The sequence below is a fragment of the Vombatus ursinus genome, unplaced genomic scaffold (genome assembly GCF_900497805.2).
Source record: "Vombatus ursinus unplaced genomic scaffold, bare-nosed wombat genome assembly UNPS02014785.1, whole genome shotgun sequence".
NCBI lineage: Eukaryota > Metazoa > Chordata > Mammalia > Diprotodontia > Vombatidae > Vombatus > Vombatus ursinus.
This window is the reverse complement of record NW_020954563.1, coordinates 14,407,005-14,432,858: the sequence shown is the minus strand read 5'-3', so window position 1 is coordinate 14,432,858 and position 25,854 is coordinate 14,407,005. Positions and strand designations below refer to the sequence as shown.

The 25,854-nt window shown below is 44.8% G+C and overlaps 1 protein-coding gene across 5 annotated transcripts in view; it reads left to right on the top strand.

The window, feature by feature from the left end:
- Positions 1-3,223: 3,223 nt before the first annotated feature.
- Positions 3,224-25,854, top strand: part of FAM193B (family with sequence similarity 193 member B) — a 43,937-nt gene continuing 21,306 nt past the window's right edge. For 3 of the 5 annotated variants that reach the window (XR_003569541.1, XR_003569540.1, XM_027867093.1), the window contains exons 1-6: positions 3,226-3,905; positions 19,077-19,316; positions 20,542-20,773; positions 23,087-23,501; positions 24,288-24,483; positions 24,816-25,055. Coding sequence is in view for 3 of the 5 variants with exons in the window: in XM_027867093.1 (XP_027722894.1) it covers positions 19,236-19,316; positions 20,542-20,773; positions 23,087-23,501; positions 24,288-24,483; positions 24,816-25,055 (1,164 nt within the window). In the remaining 2 variants the exon portion in view is untranslated. Of the gene's footprint in view, positions 3,906-19,076; positions 19,317-20,541; positions 20,774-23,086; positions 23,502-24,287; positions 24,484-24,815; positions 25,056-25,854 lie in introns of all 5 variants that reach the window. The other 2 variants (XM_027867094.1, XM_027867095.1) reach the window with 2 other exon arrangements.

Below are 25,854 nucleotides of genomic sequence, written 5' to 3'. Positions count from 1 at the left end.
CTTAATACACTGAATACCTTTTCCACCAGAGACTGTGATAATAACTTCAGGAAGAACATAGACATGAGCCAAAGCTAAGCTTTAAATATCTATATATGTGTGTATATATATGTGTGTGTGTATATATATATATATATATATATATATATATATATGTATATACAGATATAGATAGATATATATTTTCCCCCCAGGGCTCTGGGGTGGTGCCACAATGAGCCAAAGCACATGATAGAAAAGAAAAAAAAAAGCCTGAATCTCCTCTGTTTAGAGTCAGCTTCCCATCAGGTCAGAAACTGATCCATGTGAGTCCTCAACTAGAACCCTTTTGTAGGCAGGGGGTATCCTGGGTCATAGGAAACATACAAAATGCATATAAAACAAACACAAGGTAGCCTTGTTGGGAGAGGAGGGAGGAGGCACTGGCAACTACAGACACCAATTAGTTGAAGAGTATACGGCTGGAGCCTTCTTGTAGGCAGGGGGCATCCTGGGCCACAAGCAACATATAACACCCCTTCTCCCCATACAAAACAGATACAAAGTAACTTTGTTGAAGGGGTAGAAGCCCCTGGCAACTAGAGACCCCAGGAAAAGCCACATACAGAAGATGACACTTGGAGTCTCAAAGAAACTCAGGGATTCTAAGAGGTAAAGATGGGGAGGGAATACATCACAAGCATGAGAAGCAGCTAATGCAAAGGCATGGAGAGGATTGATGGAGTATTGTGTTCAAGGAAAAGCAAGAAGACTGTACCATAGAGTTCATAGAGGGGAACAATGTGTGATAAGGTGGCATAGGGCTAGGTAGTGAGAAGCCTTAAATGCCAAATAGTGTTTCTATTATATCCTGGAGGTAATAAGGAACTGCTGGAGTTTGATTAACAGAGGGTAGAAAGATGGTGGTGGAGGCAGTATGTGGGGGAAGGGAGACTTGAACTTTAGGAAAATCTCTTCGTGGAAGATGGATGCATTGAGAGGCTATTGAAATAATTCAGGCAAGGGAAGATGAAGGTCAATACTAAAGTGATGGCTGTGTGAACTAAGAGAAGGGGATGGATTTGAGATATGTTACAGAGGTAGTAAGGACAAGATCTGGCAACTGAATAGATATGTGGAGTGAGTGAGAGTGAGGAGTTGAGGATAAAAACAGGATTGCAAATCTGAGCTACTGGAAAGATTTTGACAGAAATAGGGAAGGGGGTCACAATAGAGGTGGGTTGTTTATTTTGTTTTGGAGAAAGATTATAAGCTTTGTTTTAAACATGATGAATTTGAGATGCTTATGGGTCACACAATTTGAAATATGCAGTCGGCTGTTGATGATTGTGGGAATCAAGCTCAGGAGGGAGGCTAGGTCTGTATGTAGAGATCTGGAAGTCATTTGCATAAAAATGATCATTAAATTCAAGTTAACTGAGGAGATGAGAGTGAGAGAATGTGGACTGCAGAAAAGAGAAGAAGGCCCAGAACAGAACCTTGGGGCTACACCCAGTCATGATGATCCAGCAAAGGAGGCTGAGAATGAATGGTCAGACAAGTAGGAGGAGAATCAAGAGAGAGCAGTGTCTCCAAACCTAGAAAGGAAAGAGTATCCAGGAGGATGGGTGGTTGACTCGTGTGTAATAATAATATAAATATTTTATTATTCTTTTTTTTAATGTGGTCTAAAAATTCTCCCCTTAAATGCCTCTGTCACTGGGGCCTCTGTAAAATGAGGGGAATGGAACCTCTAACTTCCCTTTAAGCCCTGAGTCTGTGATTCCTCTTCTGACTAGAACATCCACCGGCCCCACAATTCATTCCTTTGCCTGCCCCTCTCCCTTCTGGGATATCCTTTAGCTCCTCCTCTGTCCCCTAAACCCCGCTCTCCTCTTTCACAACCCCTAACACCCACCTCTCCCCATGTGCACACCCATCTCCTTTCTCCCCTCAAACCTATCTCTTGCCACAGCTCCCCCCTCTTGCTCTTCCCCAAAACTCCCTCTCCTCCTCAGCACAAACCCTTATGCCCCTCTTCTAAGCCCACCTCCCCCAATCTCCAGCTCCCCTTCATCCCTTCAGCCCCCGCTCCCCGCCTCGTCGCGTTCCCCTCTACATGCAAACCCAGCAAGACCAGACAGGCAAGCTTCCCTGCAGCTCAGAGGCAGAGGGGCCCAGGACTCGCAGAGTTGGGACCGCGAGGACCAGGAGAATGCCCCGCCCCCTGCCCCGCCCCCTGCCCCGCCCCCCAGCACACCGATATCTTTGCCCTCACCTATCATGGCGGCCACTGCAGCTTAAGGGCTGGCGGCGGCGCTGGGCCTCCGTGACCTTTAACCTGCTGGCAGCGGGCGGAGAGGGGGGAGCCGCGGGCGCCGCCATATTGGCTGTTGTCCTGTCTGCGGGAGCGGCTGCGGTGGCGGCGGGAGCGGCGGCGGTGGCGGCGGGAGCGGCGGCGGCGGCGGCCCAGGGGCAGGCAGCATGACGCGGCGGCGGAACAAGCCAGGCGGCGGCGGCGGCGGCGGCGGGGGCGGCGGGGCCCGCAGGGAGCGGGCCGTGGGGCCGCCCCCGCCCCCGCCGCAGCCTGAACCGCCCTGCCCCGCCGCGGACGCGGGGCTCTCGGACGAGGCGGCGGCAGCGGGGCTGGGCGGCTGCGAGGAGCCCGTGCGTCCCGGGCCCGAGCCGGGGCAGGAGCCCGAGGCCGAGCCCGAGCCGGAGCCGGAGCCGGAGCCGGAGCAGGAGCCCGAGCCCGAGCAGCAGGAGGAGCCGGAGGAGCAGGAGGAGCAGGGCCCGGCACCTGAGGTACGCTCTGGAGCGGCCGCCGCGGGCGGGCTGGCGGGAGGGCGAGCGGGCGGGCGGGTCCCTCCCCTGCGGCCCCGCATCCCCGCCTGCAGGGCCGGCCGGGCAGGAGCGGGCAGCGCTCCCCTGCAGCTGGCCCGCCGCGGGCTCGGCCTCCTCCCCCGGGCAGGGCTGCAGGGGCGAAGCGGGCAGCGGTCCAGAGCCGGGGGGTCCTCCCTTGCCCCCTTCCCTGGCAGCTGCCCTGCGGAGGAGGAGGATGACCTTCCCTCTCCCCGGCGCTCCCTTTACACACACACCCCCTCCTCGGCCGCCGCTGTCTCGGGAGAGCCCGGCGGGGAGCGCGAGTGCCCCGGTGCATGGGTGCTCGCCTGGCTGCCCGCCCCTCCCTCCCTGGGAGATGCCCGAGAGAGGTCCAAGGGAGGATGACCTCCCCGGGCTGGGGGTGCACAGTCCCACACCCAGGGCCTTGGAAGCCAGCTGGCTTTGCATACACTCTCCCTGCCATCTGATCCTTGGATGGGGGTAGGGGGAAAAGGGAAGGAGGGAGCGGGAAGGAGTACCTCCCCCCTGCCTGAGTCCTCAGTCCCACACCCAGCTTCAGAAGGCCAGCTGGCTCTTCACTCATCCCCCTCTTTGGCAGCTGATCCTGGGGAAAGGGGGAAAAGGAGAATTGCTCCTCTGCTGCCAGTGCTTAAACCTAGGTCCAGGCCAGGGTCTAGGGTTCACCCTAGTGTTGAGGTGAATTGGCAAATCTTGGTCAGGGGAAGGTAGAAGATGATGCCCCCAAGAGAGTAGATGGAAGAGGATTTCACCTAGCAGCCAACCCCCTTGTCTGGAAACTGGAGTTGATGGGATGGGGGGAGTGAGGGAGGGAAGGAATGGGAGTTAAAGTTGTGCCTGTTGATCCAGTGTTGGGCCTGCCCCTTGACAGATGCTTTCAGGCAGAGGAGGTGAAGTTCAGGGGCATAGCACTGGGTACCTTGTCAGTGCCTTTTCAGGTATTTGGGAGGCTGCGCTGCCTGTGCTACAGATTCTCCAGGAGGGACTTGAGAATCACAGGGACAGGAGACTTCCCCTCGGCTTGTTTTAACAAAGAATTCTGGAATTAACCTTGTGGAAGAGAGGTAGGCTGCAATCCAAAGGAGACCTGGAGGGCTGTGTGCACTGGATGAGGTGGGATGGAAATACATTTTGTACTTAATGCAAGAAGCAAACATCTGTCAGCAGGAGAGTATCTGATGGCTCTGTGGACTCTTAGTGGGCCTGGGAGCAGGCAGAGTATGTGTCACCTTTGTTACTATAGCATAGAAAGAATCATTGGGATTATATTTGGGGGCTATTGAGAAGCCAAAGATAGCTATGAGCTGTTCTCCGAAACCCATTTATCATGTTGGCTTCTTTTAATTTTAAGATCATAAGCAGTTAAAACAATTTCTTTTCTTTGATTCTCTGCAGCTCCCCCAAGATAGTTTCATGGTGACAGGAAAGTATTTCTATAGAAATTCATTATGTATTTCAGGAGACTGAAGCCTTAGAATACCTGGTTCTTGCCAGATATTATTAGGGGATAGTTGCTTTGTAGTCGTCTTGGGAAATAAAATAAGAGTGTCCACTTCTCATGAACAGGTGAGAGTGTAGTAGTGGCCTTAGCTTCGAGTTATCACTTCTGGATTCCCAGATCGCCTGTTGATGATTTCAGCCTTGTTGCAGGTTGCTTAACCTTTCTCTGTCCCATAGTGTCCCACCTATCTTTCCACTTCTAAAAAATTAGCACATTGATATCACTGTTGCTCAGGGTGAGAGATGCACTATGTATAAAGTGATTGAGACCCTACCTAAGGCTTAATTGCCCTGCCTGTGGACAGAACATTGCCACACAAACGCATTGTGTGGTGCTAAAACTTCTCTTCTTTATGTGTGGTTTCTGCTGAGGCACAGAAGCCTAGTTTGGGGAGGCTGTTCTCTGATTAAAGCACACAGACAGACAAGTACTATCATTCACCTGCTTTTCTTACCTTCTCAGTTCTGTATACTGGGAATAAACAGGAGGCCTTTGCCTGGATATGTTAACCAGATGCTTTGTAATAGGACTAAATACATTAAACTCTCTGGCAAAAAATTTTTTTGAAAAGGGACAAGCAGTCTTTATAACTAGCTATTTACACTGAGTCCTCTCTGGGAGTGGAGGCAGAGGGATTGGTGGGGCCTCTGCCAAGATCACCTCACTCCTAAGACCCTTGTTAACATGTTCTTTTCAAATTACTGTGCCAGAAACTACTCTCAGCTTCCTGAAAGGTTGGCATGGGCCACTTTGGCTCCCTCAGCTTTGCACCCCAGGAATGCACTCAGTGAGACTTGTCAAGATGAGGATTGCAGGGCCATGAATCAGGAATTAGAAATGAGAAAAAGACTATTATTATTAGATCATCCTGGTCTTTCCCCACCCCCTTTCTCCTTGGGCCTCTGATCCCCTTGAGTATATCCTCCAGGGTTTTGCCCAGTCTAGTTTGAAATGACTCAAGAGACTAGGTTTTTCTTACTGTTCTAGATGAGACAATTCCCTCAACTCTCTTCTTATGCCATCCACATTCTCCCAGTAGTCAATATTATCTTGCTAGGTTTAAAACTATCACATTAATGTTTTTAAGACCCTTTGCATTGTTCTAAACTCCTTTCCATGGAGTGTCTTCCTTAGATTTGAGATTTTTCATCCAATTCTAACTTCCTTCTCAATTTTTGGACCAGATGACCAAAGAATCATAGAACTTTGAGCTAGAAGAGACCTTAGGAATGATCTAACATGACTGCCTTATTTTGTAGATGAGGAAACAGATCCAGAGAGAAGTGATTTGCCTTTGATGACATAGCTACTGAATGACCAGAATTCAAGAACTTGGTTCTTCTGATTTGAAATCCTTTGTTTTTTTCACTCTCTTATGCTGATGTTTAAGGTTATTTTGTGTATCATATGTCCAATATGTGTACACATATCAAATCATACTCTAGAGCAGGGGTGGGGAACTTGTGACCTTGAGGCCACATGTGGCCTTCTAGGTCCTTGGGTGTAGCCTTCGAGTTTGCAGAACAAATCCTTTAATTAAGGGGATTTGTTTAGTGAAGTTTAGATTCAGTCAAAGGGCCGTACTTGAGTATCTGGAGGGTCACATGGGGCCTCAAGGCCGTAGGTTTCCCACCCCTGCTGTAGAGGAACCCCTGAGGTTTTATATATGGAGGCTTATTTCTGTTCAGTTTCTATTTAGGATTTAATCTCCAGAACTTGAGGTCAGAGATACAAATTCCATTAACTTGCGTTTTACTAACAGTTTGCTCTTACCTGCACACTTCCCCCATCCCCCTCTCTGCCCCCAACGTAAAGAGCCTCAGAAGAAGCTGCACCATTTGCTGCTGCTGCTGCTTCTTTTTTTTTTTTTTTTTTTTTTTTGCTTTTTGGTGAGGCAGTCAGGGTTAAGTGACTTGCCCAGTGTCACACAGCTAGTGGTGTCAAGTGTCTGAGACTGGATTTGAACTGAGGTCCTCCTAACTGCAAGGCCGGAGCTTTGTCCTCTGTGCCACCTCACTTCCCCTGTACCATTTGCTTCTATGGGAAAGCATCTTTAAAATATTTTTCAAAAGATTAGCCTCCTGAAAGCAAGTTCCCACTTGGGAGCTGTTGCCTGTAAATAAATGGAAGCATTCTAGGCTCTAAGTGTCCCTCACCCACACCTAAGTGAAAGATTTCTTCTGGGTAGGGAATTGGTTATAGAAAGGCCAAGGAGCATTCCCATCTTGGGGAAAGAAGGGCTAGCTCAGTGTCCATGTCTCTTGTGTCTGATCGAGGTGAAGTGGAAATAATAACATAGAGCTCCCATTTTTAAAGTGTCTTCCATATACCAGCCTGTGAGGTAGTCTATTTAAGTGTCACCCCCATTTTAAAGATGCAGAAACTGTAGCTCTGAGCAGTGAAGTGACTTACTAGGGGGTATGCCAAAGTCAGGATTTAAACCTAGAGTTCTTCTGACTAGTCTAGCATGTATCACACTAGACTGCTATCTGGATTTGGAGTCAGAGTAAGTGGATTTAAATCCTGGAACTTAGTGCCTGTGTAATGTGAGGCAAGTAACTTACTTTAGCCTCTGTTTTCTTATTTGTCAAATAAAGGGGATTGGGACCAGGTGATCCTTGAGGTCCTTTTTGCTTTAGATTCCATGACCTTATTATTTTACTTTGAGTATAAGTACTCTGTCATCCTGCAAACTCTCTAAACAACTTTCCTCTTCCCCTCCCCCAGTTCTTATAGAACAATTGGTTGTTACTTATCAGTTAATTCTTACATCTTTCCTACTTAAAGCCCTTAGCATTCAAGTTCTCTATGTAATTTTTCCCTTCCTGGGCATTCTAGTCTTCATATGATCTTGGGAGGTGCCAAGTGTGCACCTTTCATAGCCAAAATATTCTTCATTTCCTTGGAAAATAGGAAACCCAAGATGTAGAGTGAGTATATGACTTGTTCATCCTTGGAGAGAACCAATGACATCAGGAGGGTGGTGTCTTGACTTGCAAGTGAATTGGATTTAAGTGAGGCAGGGCTGAGCAAAGTTTGGGAGCTAAGATGCATAACAGTGAATGTCTTTTTCATAGGTAGCTTTGGCTGCCAGTAAGTACTGGACTGGCAGCTCTTAAGTGAGGTTAACCCATTTCTTTTAAGGCTGAAATGCTCCCATGCTTGCCTAGGCATTATACTACAAAAGTATGATAGCAGTGGCTGTCTTTAGCTCAAATTATGTCAACACCCCTAAGGTTTCTTCCATAGTTGAAATTTACAGGTTTACCCAATCCTGCAACTAGCTGTGGAGATGGGGAACCTTCTTTAAACAAGTTTGGGCAGGTCTGTCTTCCCTTCTAGGAAGCTGTGTAATATTGATCATTGGAAGCCTGTTTGCTGGGTACTGGGATCAGGGGAACTGTTCTTTTTCACAAGCTCAAGTTGTCAGCTAATGAATTGGCAATGCACTTGCTGCAGATTCTCCACATGTTGACTTGTACTGAATTGTCCTGTCCCCTAGAGCTGATTTGGCAGCTTCAGTAGGAATGTTTGTTTGGCTTGTGTAGGCAGTTATGGGAAAAGGCTTAAGGGTGTTGAAGTTGATTTTTTTTTAGGATGTAGATCACTAATGGTTACAGTTTTCATTGAAAGAATTTAAATGTCCCAATACTTTAATCACTTTGGGGCTCAATACATCCCAGGTGCTAGAGCACCATGATACCCAGCAGTTTCATCTTGGTACCGAATATTTTTACCTAGTCTTACCTGAAGTTACAGAAGTACATTACATTTCATTTTTCTTTTTCATGTATGTTTGACTTTACTATCATGAGAAATTGAAAAAGAGTCTGTAACACTGGACAGTGTTAACTGCTGTGGACAGCGGGGGAAACCTTCCTGGTGGCTTCTCAGCAACCATTAAAACTATTTTAGCTTGGATTCTGCTCCCTATATATACCTCAGGAGATGGAAAGTGGTGGTGGGGGGAGGGATGGACATATATGGAAATATTCAGTCCAGATGTGTTGAGCTGTCTCTGGATTTTCAGAGTATAGAGGTATAGCTAGGTGGTGCAGTGGATAGAGCACTGGATCTGGAGACAGGAAGACCTGAGTTCAAACCCAGCTTTAGACACTTAACTAGGTGTGTGACCCTGAGCAAGTCAAATGGTTAACTTCTGTCTGCTTCAGTTTCCTTATCTATAAAATTAGGATAATAGTGGCACCCCCTTCCAGGGTTGTTATGAGGATCAAATGAAAATATTTGTAAAACACTTCTCAAAATTTAAAGCACTGGGTAAATGCTAGCTATCATCACTTTTTAAAATCCTTCTATAGATAGTCAGACTGATTTGAGTCTGAATTTGGGAACCATTATCTCATTGGATCACGTTTCTCTTTTATTACTTTTTCTTTAAAAACTGGACAATTGGGGGAGCTAGGTAGCTCAGTGGATAACGCTCTGGCCTTGGAGTTAGGAAGACCTGAGTTTAAATCCAGCCTCAGACACCTTACACTTATTGACTGTGTGACCTTGGGCAAGTCACTTAACCCCAATTGCCTCACCATAAATAAATAAACAAACAAACAAATAAATAAATAACTGGACAATTCTACTGACTCCTAAACTTTTGGTCTGCCATCTGAATCCAAACACATTTCCTGAGACCTATTTGTGTACTCCCCTCCTTGATATTGTGAGTGACTCTCAAATCATTTCCATTGCTTAGTATGTTAGAATAGGTGCTTCACTAGATAAAGCAGTACCCTCCTTTTTTGCCTAGAGATCAGCCATCTACATAGCCCAAGGGCCAGAGAGGTGGTTGATGTTTCATTCTTCCATTACTTTCCATTACTTAACTGATATAGTTACTTGTGCTTAGCCTGGAGACCATGAAGAGTTCCCAAATCTGGGCTGGGTAAGAAAAAAAATTTTTTTGGCAGAGTTGAGGATGGAGGCCTTCTGTGCTGGGAGCTGGGGATCATTTATTATAGCCTTATCCATTTGTCTGTTTTGGAGACATGAGTTTACTAATACGTAGTATGCTGGCAAGAAGATGGTGGTAAATGTGGAATGATTAGAAAGGAGTGTTTTAGGCTTCTGATTGAGTCATACTGGTTGCTTTTGGAAGAAAACCTTGCTGTCACTGTCCATTGTCTTTTCTGGCGATAATATTCTGGGGGATTTCGGGGGATACCTGAGAACCAAGAAATTTGCACAGACCATTTTCGAAATAGAATTTTGAATGTATTGAAGACTCATTGGATAGATACTGTGCATCTTGGGTGGATCTTCAACAAGCAAATGTAGAATCTTGGGTTTAATGAGTCCCTTGAAGAAAGTACTGCAATCTTACATGCTGGGAATAAGAGCTAAATCTCAGGATAGCTCTTAGCAACTTCCTGGGAATCCTTGTTGTAGGTCAGGAAGCTTCTCCAAGAGGGCTGAGATTTAGAGGTTTGATTCATGCCCCCAGAAGGAATTTTTAAATTTGCTTTGAGCTTTTTCCCACCCTGGTTTGCTGATGTATTCCCTTAAATACACCTTATTCCTATCACCAGATGGTTAAGATTTCCAGAGACTACCTAAAAAAGGTAAGGAAATCAAATGACTGGTGATTGTTCAGAGAGCAGTGGTGAGGATCAATCAGCCCAGTTCCTGTTACCTCACAGACACAAACTCTAACTACCAAGAGCCTTTGGGAGATTATTACTTAGACCTTTGCAAGATCCTGTAACAAGAACAAATTTAAAAGAAAAATGATTGTAAATTTAGCATGGAGCTTCCTTTTTTTTTTTTTTTTTGAGCTCTTATTTTATCATAAACCAAGCTTTGGTGAATGAACCAGAGAACAAAGTAGCTACATTGTCACCAACTTCCTTTGGTTCTGTAACATTTTTAGGAATCACCAGAATGTCCTAGCTTCATGTTCCTTTCTCCTGTGTTAGGGAAGTGGTGAGGTGTAGTAGGGAAGGGAAAGAATGCAAGAATAACTGAGAGCTGTGGTCCTCAATATTGCAGCACCTCTGAGCTGGCCTTTATGTGACTGCTTGTCCGCCCTGGAATGTGGAGTACAGACAAGGTATGTCCTGGGTGTGTGCTCTTGATATCCTTGACGGCAGGGACAGTTTTTGCTTTTTCCTTGTATCTCCAATGCTTAGTACAGTGTCTGGCACATCATAAGTGCTCAATAAATCCTTGTTGATTGATTGGTCTGTACAAAACTGGGTTGTCTTTGGAGGTCTAGAAAATGCTTAGTAGGTTAGATTCAGGTTTCCTCTGAGGTTCCTGATTCAGAGAGGGTTCTATTAGGGAACTGAAACGAGATGACCTTGGGACCTGAATGGAAAAAGGCAAACCCCCAGAATCTATCTTTTTTTTTTTTTTAAACCCTGGAGTTCAAATCAGTTGATTCTTCATGCTTGTTCAGATCTGGACACTTGCCCAGAGAAACACTGGACTTACAAGTTCAGTGATTGGCGTCCAGGTTAGGGTGAGGAGAGTGGGGAGGTGGGTTGGAAGGGTCAGTTAACCGCTATGCTGGGCTCTTAGATATGAGAAGTTGTCCTATCTACATTTGGTGGAGTAAGAACTGCCAAGAAATATGGTAGGTTCTCCATGCACCCTGTGAGGAGGCTGTACCATGGCTTTCTACTGTAGATGCTGGGTGTTTGCTGCCTACATTGTACCTTTGAGAAAGTTTCTAGAGTGAAGACATTAATTCTCTTTGTAGGTAAACCAGTGAGAACATATTATACCTGTGTTCTTTGTGAGTATGAGGCTTATGGTTGTGAGTAAGCAAGTTTCTAGAGAACCGTACTTGAAGCAGGAAGGGAAATTAGTTTAGTCAGATAACCTTATGCCCCTACTGCCTCGCCCTTAAGATGTGATAGCTTTGAAAGCTGTGAAATCTTTTTGTGTATGCCATTGAGTCTTCAAAAGAGCAGTCTGTAACCAAAAGGAAATTGATCCTTGACCTGACTGGTGACAAAGTAGTGCTTGAAATGAGACAGTTTCTCCACAGACACTGGGAGATGGTTTTAAAACTCTTTAAAGATTAGGGGATGGATTCAGAACCCACTGAAAAGGCAGGAGAACTGGCAGGAGCCTTCCTTCATTGAGGCTGTCATTATTGAGTGAAGAAGAATGGACTTAATATCTGGCAGATTTTTCTTCATGGTCACTTCTGTTTTGGTATGCCAGGACATTTGCCTTATGTCTCTGAAAATTTTTCTGAATGACTTTTGGCAGGTGACCGCATATATATTGAACGGGAATTGATAACCCCAACCCTAGTAATATTCTAGTTTATAGTAAGAAGACATTTTGAGCGTTGATTGGTGAGAATGTAAAAACTTGCTGGTTGGAACACTTAAATAGTTGGGGCACGGGACATGGCCATAATGTTTAAAGCATCAGATGGACACTTCTCTGTTAAAGTCTTCTCTGCATCATCATGCCTTGAAAGTGGTCTTAGGTTTTTGAAGCTTATGCCAGTAGAGTACAAGCCTTTGTGGGTCAGCTCAGTTTGGAAAAGTTTTGAATATGGTCCCGGTTAGAAATGATCTCTTGTCCAGCTTAGTGAAATGTAGACAGGCTCATCGTGAGAAGGTTAGTCATTAGGTAATTTTTTTTTTCAGTCACAGCTACTCATAAAGACTGTCTATTCAGGCATGGAAGGTTTGTGATCTGCATCAGGGGATGGAGCACCCACACTAATGAAATCATGGATCTTTTGAAGTATTTGAAGTAAGGGCCCTACAAAAAGTTGAAAATGCAGGCAAGATGGAACAGAATGAGATGGAACAGGCTGAATCTTGGGTGAGAATTTGGGGGAAATCTTTGAAATATCTGATATTCGCCAGAAACTAGACTAGTAGGTAGGATTGGGTAACAGTTGAGAGCTAAGCTGTTCCTTGGACATTGAATAATTGCAAAAAGTCAGAAACTGGGAGGTGGGAAGGAGAGAAGGCAGATTTTTATTGATTGAAAAAATATTTAATTTTTTTTTAAAGTGAGGAACTATGGGGCCAATAACCCGGAGACAATGTGATTTTCCCTGAGAGCAACTAAAAATGGGAAAGTAGAGAAGATCCTAAGATGCATACCAAAGCAGCCATCAACACTGGAGGAAATTTTGAAAGTAAAAACCAAATGAAGAAAAGGTGCAGTTGTCTTCGTGGCTATATAAGGAACTCATTGACCAGCTTAGGTTTTTTAAAAAGACATATACAGAAAGTGGAAGCAAGAGCAAGTAACAGAATGCATACAGAAGTCCTTTTAGAATGTTAAGAATGTGAAAATCCAGAAAGAAATGAAACTTTCATCTAATGTTAAAGATAAAGAAGTGGGTAGGGGCCTATGCTGGGGGCAAGAGGAAGATAAGAGAAGGTCTGGGGAACACTACTCAGGTTAGATGAAATCATAATAACAGATGATGGAGAGAAGGTAAAACTGGTCAGACCCTTATTTTGTTTTTCTTTCTTTCTTCTAACAAGGAAAACGAACTTTAGATTAGATATTATAGGGGGAAAAAAGTCAACAGGAATTTGAAACTCAAGTTAGGAATGTGATGAGAGAGCACCTAGATGTTTTTATTGCTACCAGGCCCGGATGAACTATATTCCAGGATACTTAAAAGGACTTGAATATGTGATTGAGCTGAAAGTTATCACAGGATTTGAGACAAGCAAAAGTTCTGATATTCAAGGAGGCTGGTGAGTTTATTATTGATTTTTGTCCATATATGTATATTATATAAATTATATAATGCTCATTTATTTCAACATAATTTAAAATTTTTTTGTATTGAAATATTTTGTGCCTTCATTTCTGAGTAGGTACATTCCTACCAGCAATCCAGATCTCATAACAGAAAAGAAAAAAGAAGGATAGATTTAGCAAAATTAACATCAGCTAAGTTTGACAGTATGCATACTGTTCCACACCCATAGTCCTGATTCCCTTCAAAGAAAAAGGAGACTAATGTGTTTCCTTATCTGCAATGCTGATGAAATTCTTGGGAAATTTAAGCCCTTCTAGGGGCTAGGGTGTTTTTGTTCACCATTTTACAGAAAAATGTAGGTGATGTGAAAACAAAAGATACCATAACCTCAGTTCTTTTTTTGATAACAGTTATTAAAAAGGTAGATCAAGGAATGCCATAAATATTATATACTTATATTTCAGCAACACATTTGATAGTCAAATCCAGTACCTTTTCCAATTTTTTATTTCAAAGGGATGTGACTTTGAATCCCAGTTCTTACTACCTTTGTGATCTTGGGAAGTCCATTTAACCTCCTAGAGACTCATTTTGTCATTTATAAAATGAAGGCATTAAAGTAGGTGATCCCCAAAGTTCCCTGTGTATTTATATATTATCAAAGTTTTAAAGTATCCTTGATGGGGACAGATGTGTTCTAGTTGATAATATAATTAGGTTGATATGGAACCATTTGAAAGTTGTAGTAAGTTAACCTCCTTTACCCAAAGAGTGGTGATGAAAAACAGCCTAAAGAGAATTCTTTAGTGGAATATGCTAGGAATTTGTCCTTAGTCCTAATCAGCTCATTTGTATTGATGAATTGACCAAAGGCACAGATAATACCCAATTTGTGAGTGACATGAAGTTAAAAATAGCTAATGCATTATATAACCTATGCTATACCTTTGAATTAGGATCCAAAGATAGCTTGGTTTAGAATGAAGGGCCAAATATAATAAAATGAAATTTAATGGGGATACCTGTGAAATCCTGCATTTGGAGGCCAAAAATCAATTACACCAAGTACAGTGGTAGATTTGTGGATAGAAACATTTCAAAGTGAAAAACGCCTGCAGCTTATCGTGGACTGCAACTTCAATATGAATAAACAGCGTTACCTGACAACCAAAATTCTAACGGAGTCCTCTGCTGCATTAATAGAGGCTTTGTGTTCAGAATGAGGGAGCCTATACTCCTGCCATACTCTACCCTGGTCCCATCACATCTGGAATTAGGCTTTCAACTCTCAGTACCACATTTTAGGGAGAATGTTAGTAAGTTGGAACATTTCCAAAAGGTGTCATCCAAGATTATTGTGAGGTAACTTGAAGCCACATCATACTATGATTAGCTGAAGGAACTGAGAATGTTTGGTCTGGAGAAGTGAATACTTGGCAGGGAGGGAAGAGGACATAATAGCCATCTTCCAGTGAGGGGCTTTCATATAGGACAGATTAGACTTGTTTTATTTGGCCTTAGAAAGCAGAATTAGGAGCAGCAGGTGGAAATCACATAAAGGCAAGTTTCAGCTCAATGTAAGGAAAATTTTCTAATATTTAGAGCTGTCCAAAAGTGGAATGGGCTGCCTCCATAGATAGTGAAATTCCCTTTACTGACAGTATTTAAGTGTAGGCTGGATGACCTTTTATAAGGGATGCAGTAAATGAGGTTCCAGCTCAGATAGGGATTGGGCCTCTTCCGGTTCTTGGATGCTATCAGTGACTAATGAAATGACTGGCTAAGCAGTGTTGCATGGTGACCATAACTGATTGGTTAGGTTAAGAAGGAAAGTTCAGAGTAATATCCCAGTCCCAGTTAAAAATGCATAGTATCAAATCTTTTATTTCTAGAAATGGAATTCTAAATAGGTCACTCTGAGGAAGAGTGGCCCAAGGGGTAATCTGGCAGCCATAGAAAACCTCCAGATTACTTCTGTAGAGCAGCAGTGCTAATCAACTGGGCAGGGTTCTGCAATTCTTCATCCTCCCCTCAGAGCTTAGAGACACTTGGGTAGATGTCTGATTTCAGGATATGTCCTCTTCTGGGGAGTTGGGTGCACTTTCTTCCCAGATAAGGTATTAATTTCCCTTTAATGTTCCATGGCATCTAACTAGATAGCTGGAGGGGCCAGGTAGGGGTAGGAGGGGGAGTGGCATTCTACTCCGACCTGCAAGGAGTGTGCTAACCCTCCTAGGTAGGAAAAGCCTTTGTGTCTGAGGGAGAGAGTCCAGCCTTCTCATACTACTGTAGTCACAGAATAGAGGGAACAGGATGGTGCATTTCAATGTGACAGGCACAGCTGTCACAGAATATCTTGAGGAAGACCAGATACCCACCCACCCACCCCACCCCCAGTCCCAACTGCCTTGTTGGTATTTGATCACAGGCATGTCCCTTCGGCTCCTTGCTTATTAAACCTCGCCTGCCCTTTTGAAATGAGGTTTCAGTTCTAAAGCCAGGTCATTGTGAAAAGAATCAAACCAGCAACTTAGGGACCTTCATTGTACAGAACTTCATTTCCCCATCCATTGCCTTGGGAATATTCCAAATCTTACTTGTTCCAGAGTTAAACGAGTGATTTTTGCCCTTGGAGAGGTAATAGTTTAAAGTGGATGGTATTTATATGTTTGTCACATGAAATAAAGATTGTAATGTTTATGTGCACACGTCATACACACATTTTTGACACACCTCCGTATAGACACAAAAGGGAGAGATTTCTATTAGACTTAATAATAGCCACATGACAGTGCTCACCAGTTTAAGGAGCCAGCTGATACTCTTAATGTCTGCTTTCCTGGTTTCGACCTCTATAATTTTAATTGGAGCTGCCCATCTTCTCTCCCTCATTTTTTCCCCCATCTATAAAATGAGGGAGTTGGACTAGATAATCTCTAAGGTCCCACCCATATAGTCCTATAATCCTCCTCCTACAGCATTTTGGGAAAAATATCTGACCAAAAAGCCCATTTCCTGAAAAATCTCCCATTCAGCTTCTTGAGAGTGCCTCTATTGCAGTGGGAATGAAAACACCTTTCTCTCTGTGTGCTTCAGCTTCATCTCTGGCCTCTGACTTTTCCCTCCCCTTCCAGCTCAGGAGCACCATGTGTTTCGATGCAGCCTCTTAGTGTTGCTGCCTATTGTCCAGGAGTTCCCTGCCCTTAGCAGACAATGGGGGACCTTTCTGTGGTCTAGCACTTGTGCTCTACATGGCTGTCACACTCACTCAGTGACTGTTGGAGCTGCCACCTGCCTTGTGTGCTTAATACCACTCAGGGAACGAACAAATCTTTGGGACCCAGGTTTATTGTGTGAGAGGAATGAAAGAGCAGTGAAGGGAGCTGAGATTTGCTTCCCATGGCACACATCTGGTGAGAGAGAATCCTGGCAGAAGGAGGGCTCTCTGCTGGGGGCAGCAGGGGCCCCTGTGTTGTGGGCTTTGGAGCTCTGTGCTCAGTGGAGGGAAGATGGGGGATGGGGAGGTAGGGTTGGTGGGAAGGATGTAGCAAATCAGAGGGTGCCTGAAGCAGGGTCTGGGTTAAAGAGAGGGATGGTAGAGGGAGAAATCCTTTCCTGAATTGAGGCAGCGCAGCTTCCTAGCCTTTGTGTTTCTGCTATTCTCTCCTAAATAGCTGGGACCTTCAAGTCAAATTCCCATGGGATGACATTCTGTGTGTCCTGAAACCAAGGTGAGCGTTATAGGGAATGTGATGTAGGAATTGTCTTGGGCTCTTCCTCTTGGGCACCTAGTTATTGAGAAATATCAGAACCAGTCACTTCCAGTATGAGAACTAAAAGCGGCACAACTCAGTGCTTGGCAGGGTTGAGGAGAAAATGGTGACCACATACCTATAATTGGAATTGCAAATTGTTACAATTCTTTTTGGAATGCAGTCTGGCAACACAGTCACCAAAATAATCATATCCTTTGATCCAACAATCCTATTATTGGGTATGTACCTTCTGAGTGTTACAAAGTGGAAAAAAAAAGATTCAAACACACACATAGAACAATATTATTTGTAATTGCAGAGAACTGGAACAACCTAAGTGTCCAACAGTGAATGGCTAAATAACGGTAGTAGATTAATGTAATGGAAGACTACAATTCCATTTAAAATGAATATTAAAAATATAAAGAAAAACTGGAATGAAGTGGTATAAACTGATGTGAAGAGAAGTAGAACCATAAGGAACTATACACATTTACTTTAGAGAGGTAGCATGGTACATAGAAGAAAGGATACTTCACTGGCCTTGGAGTCAGTAGACCTGGTTTTGAGTCCTGGTTCTTCTGCTTACTAGCTGGCAAGTCACTTAACTTTTGGGCAGGTTTTTTTTTTAATCATTAAAATGGAAATAATAATACTTAAACTACTGACTTTACAGAGTTGTCATGAGGAAAGTGCTTTGGAAGCCCTAAAGTACTGTATAAATGTAAGCTGCTTTTATAAAAGGAATAATAGATGCCTAAATGCAAAGATCAATAGGAGACACAGAAGAGTAGCTAATATGTAGTCATGCAATACTTTATGTAGAAATTCATTTTTTAAAGTGTGAATACCTGTAAAAGTTTGCTTAATCAGTTTTCTTTTTGAAGTTATGTGTATAATTATTTTTAAAAGAAAGCTTCCAATTGCTGTCCTCAAGGTAAACTGGATTTCCAATGGACTAGTGATGAGGTCAAATGGTTAATGATTATTGTGTGGGAGGTGGCAGGGCCAAGGTCAGTTCCATGCCTGTGCCTGCTACCTTATATCTATGAGGTCCAAATGACTTGGTGTCTTTGGTAGAACAAAAGGAATACTCACTGCATGTGAACTCCCTTGTCCTGGGTTCAGGTCTCAGCTCTGCTGCTAGTATGACCTTGGGCAAGTGATTTTACCTGTCTGGGCCCTTGTTTTCCTCAACTTTCAGTTGAGTATGTTAGGCTAGATGATCTCTAATGACCCTTCTAGTACTAAATTCTATGCGTCTGTGAAATTCCCAGTTGTTCTCATTGGACGCAGCTCTTGTGAATGCCCTTTAGAGTTTCCATTATCCATTGCTGAATTCTAGACATGTTATTTTGCAGTAACTACTAAACAGCTGCTTAGCTTCCCAAAAGGAATTCTGTGAAGAGACTCTATGAGCAGCAATTATAGAAGTGTCGAACATCACATTTATATCACTTGAACTCTTAAGTGTCTCTTTTCTGAGCATCCAATACAACGTGAGATATTTTGTTATACTTTTGAAACTAGTTAGAGGTATCTTTTCTCCCTCTCTTAATAAGCTACCCAGGGAATAAATCGTAGGCAGAGTGCCAGTATAACTGTACATTGCAGATTAAAACAAAACCAAAAGATAACTTAATGCAAAGATTCTCTATCTCGGTCCAATTTGAGGAGCTGATGTTATGCTGGGAGTATTGCATTTCCTTTACTAGGTTTCTTCTGGAGAAGTTGATACTTTTATCACTACAGTGATTGGATTCTTTGTAGGTGTCTAGTGTTCTGGAGCAAGACAGTTTTAGGAGGGGGCTCTCAGGGCTGTGCTGAATAGAACATGGAGAGTTTTGTCTCGAGTTGGGTTTACAGTTAAAATACTGAGTTTCCATCATGTCCCCTCTTCCCTCCTACACCTTCCGTTTGGATTGGTTAGATACATACAGCTAGACTTGATTAGTGAATGCTAGGCAGACTATGCTAGGATGATCCAAGTACGATTATATTGGTCCCTCCCAAACCTATGTTCTCCCCCAAAGAATTGGATTGACTTTCTGTTGGATATTTTTTTTTTAAGTCACATGCTGATTACTATGTAGACTGCCTAGGCAACTGGGTAAATAATGAGCTTTAGTTAGACCTGATCATTTCTCTTTATACTGGAATTTCCCAACTTCTCTACAATCCTGCCCTGACTGCTTGGTCCCCAGTAGATGTCTTCCCTTTTCCTCCCTCCGTCCTCATCCCCTGAGGAACCTTGTTTGTGTCTGTCATGCAGATTCTCCCAACTTCTGACGAGTCAGTGCAGACTTGCTGCCTGTTGTGCCATCAGGAGCGCAAGGACTGGGGAGGCCCTTCCCACAATGGGCTGGTCTCCTCTGGGGAGAGACCCCCGCCTGACTTTGTGCCAACAATCGTGCAGAACCTGCTGGGAGAGATGCCTCTATGGATCTGCCAGAGCTGCCGAAAGAGTGTGGAGGATGAGGAAAGGAAAGCCCTTCAAGAACAGTCCCTGGCGGTAGGTACACTGTGTCCTACAACTACAGAGAAGGTGCCCATAAACCAGATTTTGTCCCAGTCTCAGAATGTGTGGGGAAAGATGTTGGAGATGCCTCAGAAAAGATCCTGTAGTTTCTGTTCTGAGGGGATATATGTCTCCTTATATATCCCCTCAGGTGACTTCTGTTGGATGACTCCACAGACCCATGCCCCGAGAGGCTGGAGTCACTGTTTTGAGGTGGCAGCAAAACTCTGGAATCAGGTTTTGGAAAGAGGAGAGAGGACTAGGTGGCCTGTTACTCCCTTGGAACAGTCTGTGAGAGCAGCCTGAAGGGCACAGCTGCATGGACTGGATGGTAGCAACCCTGGCCCAATAGCTGCTACTTCACAGAATATTAGAGCTGGAAGGGGCCTTACAGGTCATCTAGACCAACCTCCTCATTTTACAGAGGAGGATACTGAGTCTTGTAGAGGTATGACTTGTGACTTGTCCAAGTGACTTGTCCAAGGTCACACAAGTAGTAAGTGGCAAAGTTGGGAATCAAAACCAGGTCTTCAAGTCCAGTGCTCTTTCCACTGTACCATGCTTCCTCCCTATTTTTTCTGCTCAGTTCTGTAGCATCATGAAAGGCAACCAGTACTGTGTGGAGGCCTGGGGATGAGTTTTGAAGGCTTGGAATTATCCACATTAACAAGTTTCAAAGGACCAGCCCCATAAAAATACATAAAACAAAATCAAGCATGTGCCATTGCAGGGCCTTTTTGTTATAAAGCTTGATGATCTGGCTCTTGCCATAGTGATACTCAAATCTGGTTTACCTCTCCCTTCCCTCCCTCCACATTTTCTACCATTACCAGGCATTGTTTAGTTATAGAGTGAGTGCCTGATCTGCCTGTCAGTCCTTTTGGCCAGCCCATCAGTCCTGACTGTTACCTCAAGGGCATTTGTCTTTCTGGGGGTGGGTTGTTTTCTAAGTGGTCTCTGTTTCCTTTTCACCAAGATTCTGGCACTCCTTTGACTCCAAGCTCAGCTTTCTGTCTGCTTCTCCGACCCAGCTTTATTTCTGCAGCAGGGCAGTGGGATGTTGATTTTTCTTTGTTTCTTAGGATCATGGTAGATGTTGCTTGGGCCGTGGCAGAAGGTTCCTGCAGGAGGGCCTCTTTTCCTGAGAGACTGAAAGCAGAGGGACCTATTGCAGGAAGTAAGGTGCTCTGTGTTGATCGTTTTTTTCCCCTTCCTCCAGGTCTCATTATCACACACGTCCTGCAAGTCACAGTCTTGTGGGGGTGGCTCCCACTCCTCTTCCTCTTCTTCTTCCTCGTCATCATCGTCCTCCTCCTCATGCCATGGGAACTCAGGGGACTGGGATCCCAGCTCGTTCCTGTCTGCACACAAACTCTCAGGCCTCTGGAACTCCCAGCAGGCTGGCGGTACCATGCAGGGCCCCTCGATTGGTGGCCCTCCTGCTGCACCTGGTGAGTCTCAAGCTCACCAGAGCCCTCTCCCTCTAATTGGACAGCCAGGCCCTTTGCCCTCTCCTGAAGGAATAATTGATAGACAAGCCATGAAGTTTCTAGGTCCTGGCTAGCTATAGTGAAAGGGGGACTCATCTACCTTATATCAAATGTACCTTATATCAAATCACTGTCAACAGCTGCACATTACATAGGCTAATGGGATTATTAAAAGTAATGTCCAAATGGGAGAAGGGATTGGTGCGAGAGATATATCCACCAGGAAACCAAGAGGGCAATCCCTGGAGATCTAACACCAGTATCGCCACACACTGCCTTGTTGAGCTAGACAAAGGCTATGCTTTCCTTAATTTCGTTTTTCCCTACCTACAAAATGGGCATAGCAGCATTCTCTTCCATCCCAAAAGAGATCAATAGATCACATGGGCATCTTAGGGCTGGTCCTATTGTTAAGGGATTTGGGGATTGGAAAATTCTTTTTAGACTCTGAGACAATACCATAAGGCCTAGAGAAAGCACACCTTGGATCTGAACCTAGAAGCTGAGCTCAGCAAAAGTAGTGTTGTGCTGAGAGTCCTTGGTAGCCAGGCTATACTTTGCTCATATTTATTTTTGTGCGGAAGCCCACTAAGTACTCTGGGCTTTTCCTGCCTCTCAGAGAGCTGGAGGTGGCCTGCTTTGAGCTGGGAGAGTCAACCTATGAGGTGCCTGAGAAAGCCCCTTAAACTGCAGAGGAGAAATCCTCCTTTCCTTCTGCCTTTATTTCAGGTAACAAATATGCCAGTCCCACCCCACCCCCAACTCCCCGTCTCCAGATTACATCACCCCACTTTGGGGGCCCCTGGCTAGAACACCTGCCCCTACAATCAGGTGCTCTCCTCTCTGGTGGTTTCCAGTGGGGTCCTGCCAGGCTCTTCTCTGCCTGCCTCACTCAAGTTCTGTAAAACACTTCCCAAGCAGTTCAAACCATGTTCGGAACACCCACTCCACCAGATCTGTACCTGCTGCCAGATGTATCAGAGGAGCAGGGCCCAGGGTGCCTAGCAATAACTGCCCTGATGGAAGTGGAAATATTTCTGTTTTCTTGCCTCTTGCTGCTACCTCTGGGCTGGACTTTGGTCCCTTTGGCTTGGGGATTGAGGCTTGCTCCTCACTATACCCCCTCTTCCTTGTTTGTGGTTCTTTTTTTTTTTTTTTTTTTTTTTTTTGAGCCTTTCCAGTTAGGAGATGGTGGAATTGGAACCTCTTTTCTCCACTTTGGAACTTTGAATCATACGAGCTTCTCTTGGAGCCCTAGGCATAGTCTAATCCCTGCTATTTTATTGGTTCCTGATGCAAGGGAAGATGATATCTTTGCTCCTCTCCTTCTAGTCAAACAAGAAGGGATGGTGGTAGTATTGACCTCTGAGGTCCCCTGGTCTGGGAGGAGCTCCTCTGGCGCATTCAGCCATCTTTCCAAGAATGAGGCACATTCCAGACTTCCTGTAGCCAACTCAGATGCTGAATGTCATTTCACAGCAAAGCAACCATCACCCTCTCCTGGCATTCTTCTTGTTTGTTGAATTGTCTTGGGACCACAGTGCTTGGAAGTCAGTCCCTCTTACAACATCTTCTTGGTGGAGGGATCCCACCGAATTTCTTATTTCTGATTCCCTGCCCACTGGGTAGCAGTACAACCTTTCTGATCTACTGTTCAAAGAGACACATCCCAGGACTTGTAAAACCTTGTAGAGGACTAGTTCTCTGCCCTTTCTTGAGACCATTTCTGTCCTGAAGCTTAATCACCCCCAAGAAGATGATGCTCCCAGCTCCTGCAATGAGAATTCCTGGATGAAGCCTTGGAAGCTTTAAGAGATCATAGACTGGTGTTTCTTCTGTTTAGGACTTTAAAAAAAAATGAAATTCATAGCACATTCAGATATTAGCACCCTTCAGAATGGAATTGACCAAGGATATTTTTGGAGCCTACTGGTATGAATAGGGCATTCTAGGTTCTTTCTCCTTTAATCACAGAGCCGCTTGGCTTGCTCTTGGGCAGAGAATCATTATAAAGATTCATGCCCAGCTCAGAGTCTAGTCTTTTTTTCTCTCCAAGTTTGGGAGAATGTGGAAGGGCTTTGACTATATCCAAGATTTAGCCTCCTTCCATAAACTTGGCATTGATCCTGTACATGCCTACCTAGGGATACAGTTTATCCTACAAAAGTGAAAATGATAATTTATGCATTCTTTTCCTTTCCTCCCTTTCTGGAGGTGACTGGCTTCCCTTCTCCTGACCTGCCTTGATACTTCTTCACTCCTATCTGCCTGCAGGTGAGGCCTTCCACTCCTCTGAACATCACCGGCACTCAGACCTCACCGCCCCCCCCAACAGTCCCACTGGCCATCCCCAACCACCAGCATCACTGATCCCTGCTCACCCAGGACCCTTTGGATCTCCACCCCATGCCCACCTAACCCCTACTGCCCAGGTAGCATCTTTCCCCACACCTGTTCCCAACAATCATGCTCCAGTGCCCAAGACACCTTCTGAGTCACCTGCTGCTGCTGCTGCCATTGCTGCCCCACATAGCCCAGCACCATGTAAGAGCCCTCATCTGTCCTCTGCCAACATGCCGCTTCTGAAGATGCCTCCTCCACTTTCAGGGTGTAATCACCCCTGCAACGGGCACTGCACTGGGTCTCTGGTCCCTCAAGCTGCCTCACATCAACTTCCCAGCACTAACAGGTCAGTATGTAGAAGCATTGGTGGACTTGCACTAGATGGAGCTGTGAAGGTCAAGGAATGTGGAAACAACCCAGAGAATGTTTGGGGGGAAATTGAGGGGTGGTATTCTTTGCAGGAAGCAAGAACTAGAAAATCAGAGGCTACTAGTATAAATTCTGAGATATAGTCAAGATCCTCAGAACTTTCCTTTCCCCATCCTGGCTGTTAGCAGTATCCCATTCTTTCTCCCTTTCATGGCAGGGATTAGAGTTCAAATTGGTAATTTTTGATACACAGAGGGCTGTTTATTGGGATCCTATTTTCAGCTTGCTGATCTGTTACCTAAACTTCAGCCTTTGACCCTGGCCTCTGTGTGAAATAATAGTTGTAAATTACTGTAAAGCACGGTGCTTCGTACATGGTAAGTGCTGTATCAGTCAGTGTTAGCTATTACTTGAGAAGAGGGTACCAAAACTAACTTTCTTTCCCTCTTCTTCCTAGCCTGAGTCCTCTGTGGCCCTTTCTGGTTAGTTTTGTCTATCCTGAGACATCCTAAATATGTCACTAGTGCCTAGGAAAATCCAGAGAAGCTGCTTTAGTTCTGTGACTCGCTTGGGCTGGGGGGTGGGCTCTTCTAAGATCTGATAACCAAATAGCAGTATAGACCCCCAGACTTAAGGTAGCAGGGGTATTAGGCAGTGAAATATGACTTAATGGGTTGTTCTTGGCTATGGCGCGGAAGTGCCTCTCTTTGCCTTGCCATAGCTTCTGCTAACACATCTTCACTTCTTGTTTTGCTGTCCGCAGAGACCCTGGATGCAAGGGGCACAAGTTTACAAATGGTACTGGCTGCCACCCGCCACAGTCGTGTGACACAGACGAGGGGCTGGGAGAGGATGAGGACAGCAGCTCAGAGCGAAGCTCCTGCACCTCATCCTCCACCACTCAGAAAGATGGGAAATTCTGTGACTGCTGCTACTGCGAGTTCTTTGGACACAACGCGGTGAGTGAATCCTTGGAGACCAACAGGAGACAGGGAGAGGGAGCACTTTAGTTAGCTGGGTCCTCTGCGTGGCTCTCTTCCCCCTGAGCTGTGCTACTCTGTGAAAGCTCTGGATTGTCCCAGCCAGACTCAGGGCCTAGGCTGAGTTCAGTGGAGTCTGCTGAGGGGAGAAGCTGATCTCTGAGCAGAGGCAGGATTGGTGCCACTTGGCCCTTGCTTCTAGTTTTGGAAAGAAGAATGTTCTTATGTCTCACTACACAGCCTGCATTGGGGGCTGGAAAGGTGTGGGCTTCCCAAGCTCGGAGTCTAACATCAGGACGCCCCTCTTCCAGCCCCCCGCTGCCCCGACAAGTCGCAACTACGCTGAAATCCGAGAGAAGCTGCGCTCACGGCTGACGAAGAGGAAAGAGGAGCTGCCCCAGAAGATGGGCCTGGCAGGAAGTGGCCCAGGTGAACCAGCTGTGGACCATCGGGATGTGGACGAACTGCTGGACTACATCAACAGTACTGAACCCAAACCCCTCAATAGTGCCAAGGCAGCCAAGCGAGCCCGTCACAAACTGAAGAAGAAGGTAGGTCTGAAAGGATTAGCTTCTGCCACCTCCTCACTTTTGAGAAGTATTCAGGTACTTTTTTATGGATTGCCTCAGCCTGGGGTGGGCTCAACTTATTTCAGTTCTGTTTCTAAAACATTTATTAAATGCTTCCTTGTGCAAGGCCATGTAATAAGTATTGGAGACAGGAAGTTAGATAGGACACAGACCCTCCTCTCAAGGAGCTGAGCCATAAGGATGGGGGTAGGATGGGGGGAATTCAATTAATTAATTAAACAAATAATTATGACATAAGAGAGAGGTAGATAAGTGCAAAAGGAGAGGTCCCTATAAAGTTCTAGGATAAATTTGAGGAGAGAGGTCACCTTCATATTAAACATATTTTCACATTAGTCATGATATAGTGAAGAATTAAAACCAATGGGAGGCACCAAGAGAAAGAAGTAACAAAACAACAGAAGAAAGGGAGAGCAAATAGTATGCTTCCATCTGCATTCAGAATTCTAAGTTCTTTCTCTAGATGATAGCATTTTCCATCATGAGTCTTTTAGAGTTATCTTAGACCCTTGCATTGCTCAGAAGAGCTAAGTCTATCAAAATCAGTTGTCACAGTGTGGCTGTTACTGTGTACAATGTTTGCCTGGTTCTGCTCGTTTCACTCAGCATCAGTTCATATAAATCTTTCCAGGTTTTTCTGAAGTTCACTTGCTCATCATTTCTTATAGCAAAATAGTATTCCATTGCATTCATATACCACAATTTGTTCAGCTATTCCCCAATTGATGGGCATTCCCTCAGTTTCCAATTCTTTGCCACC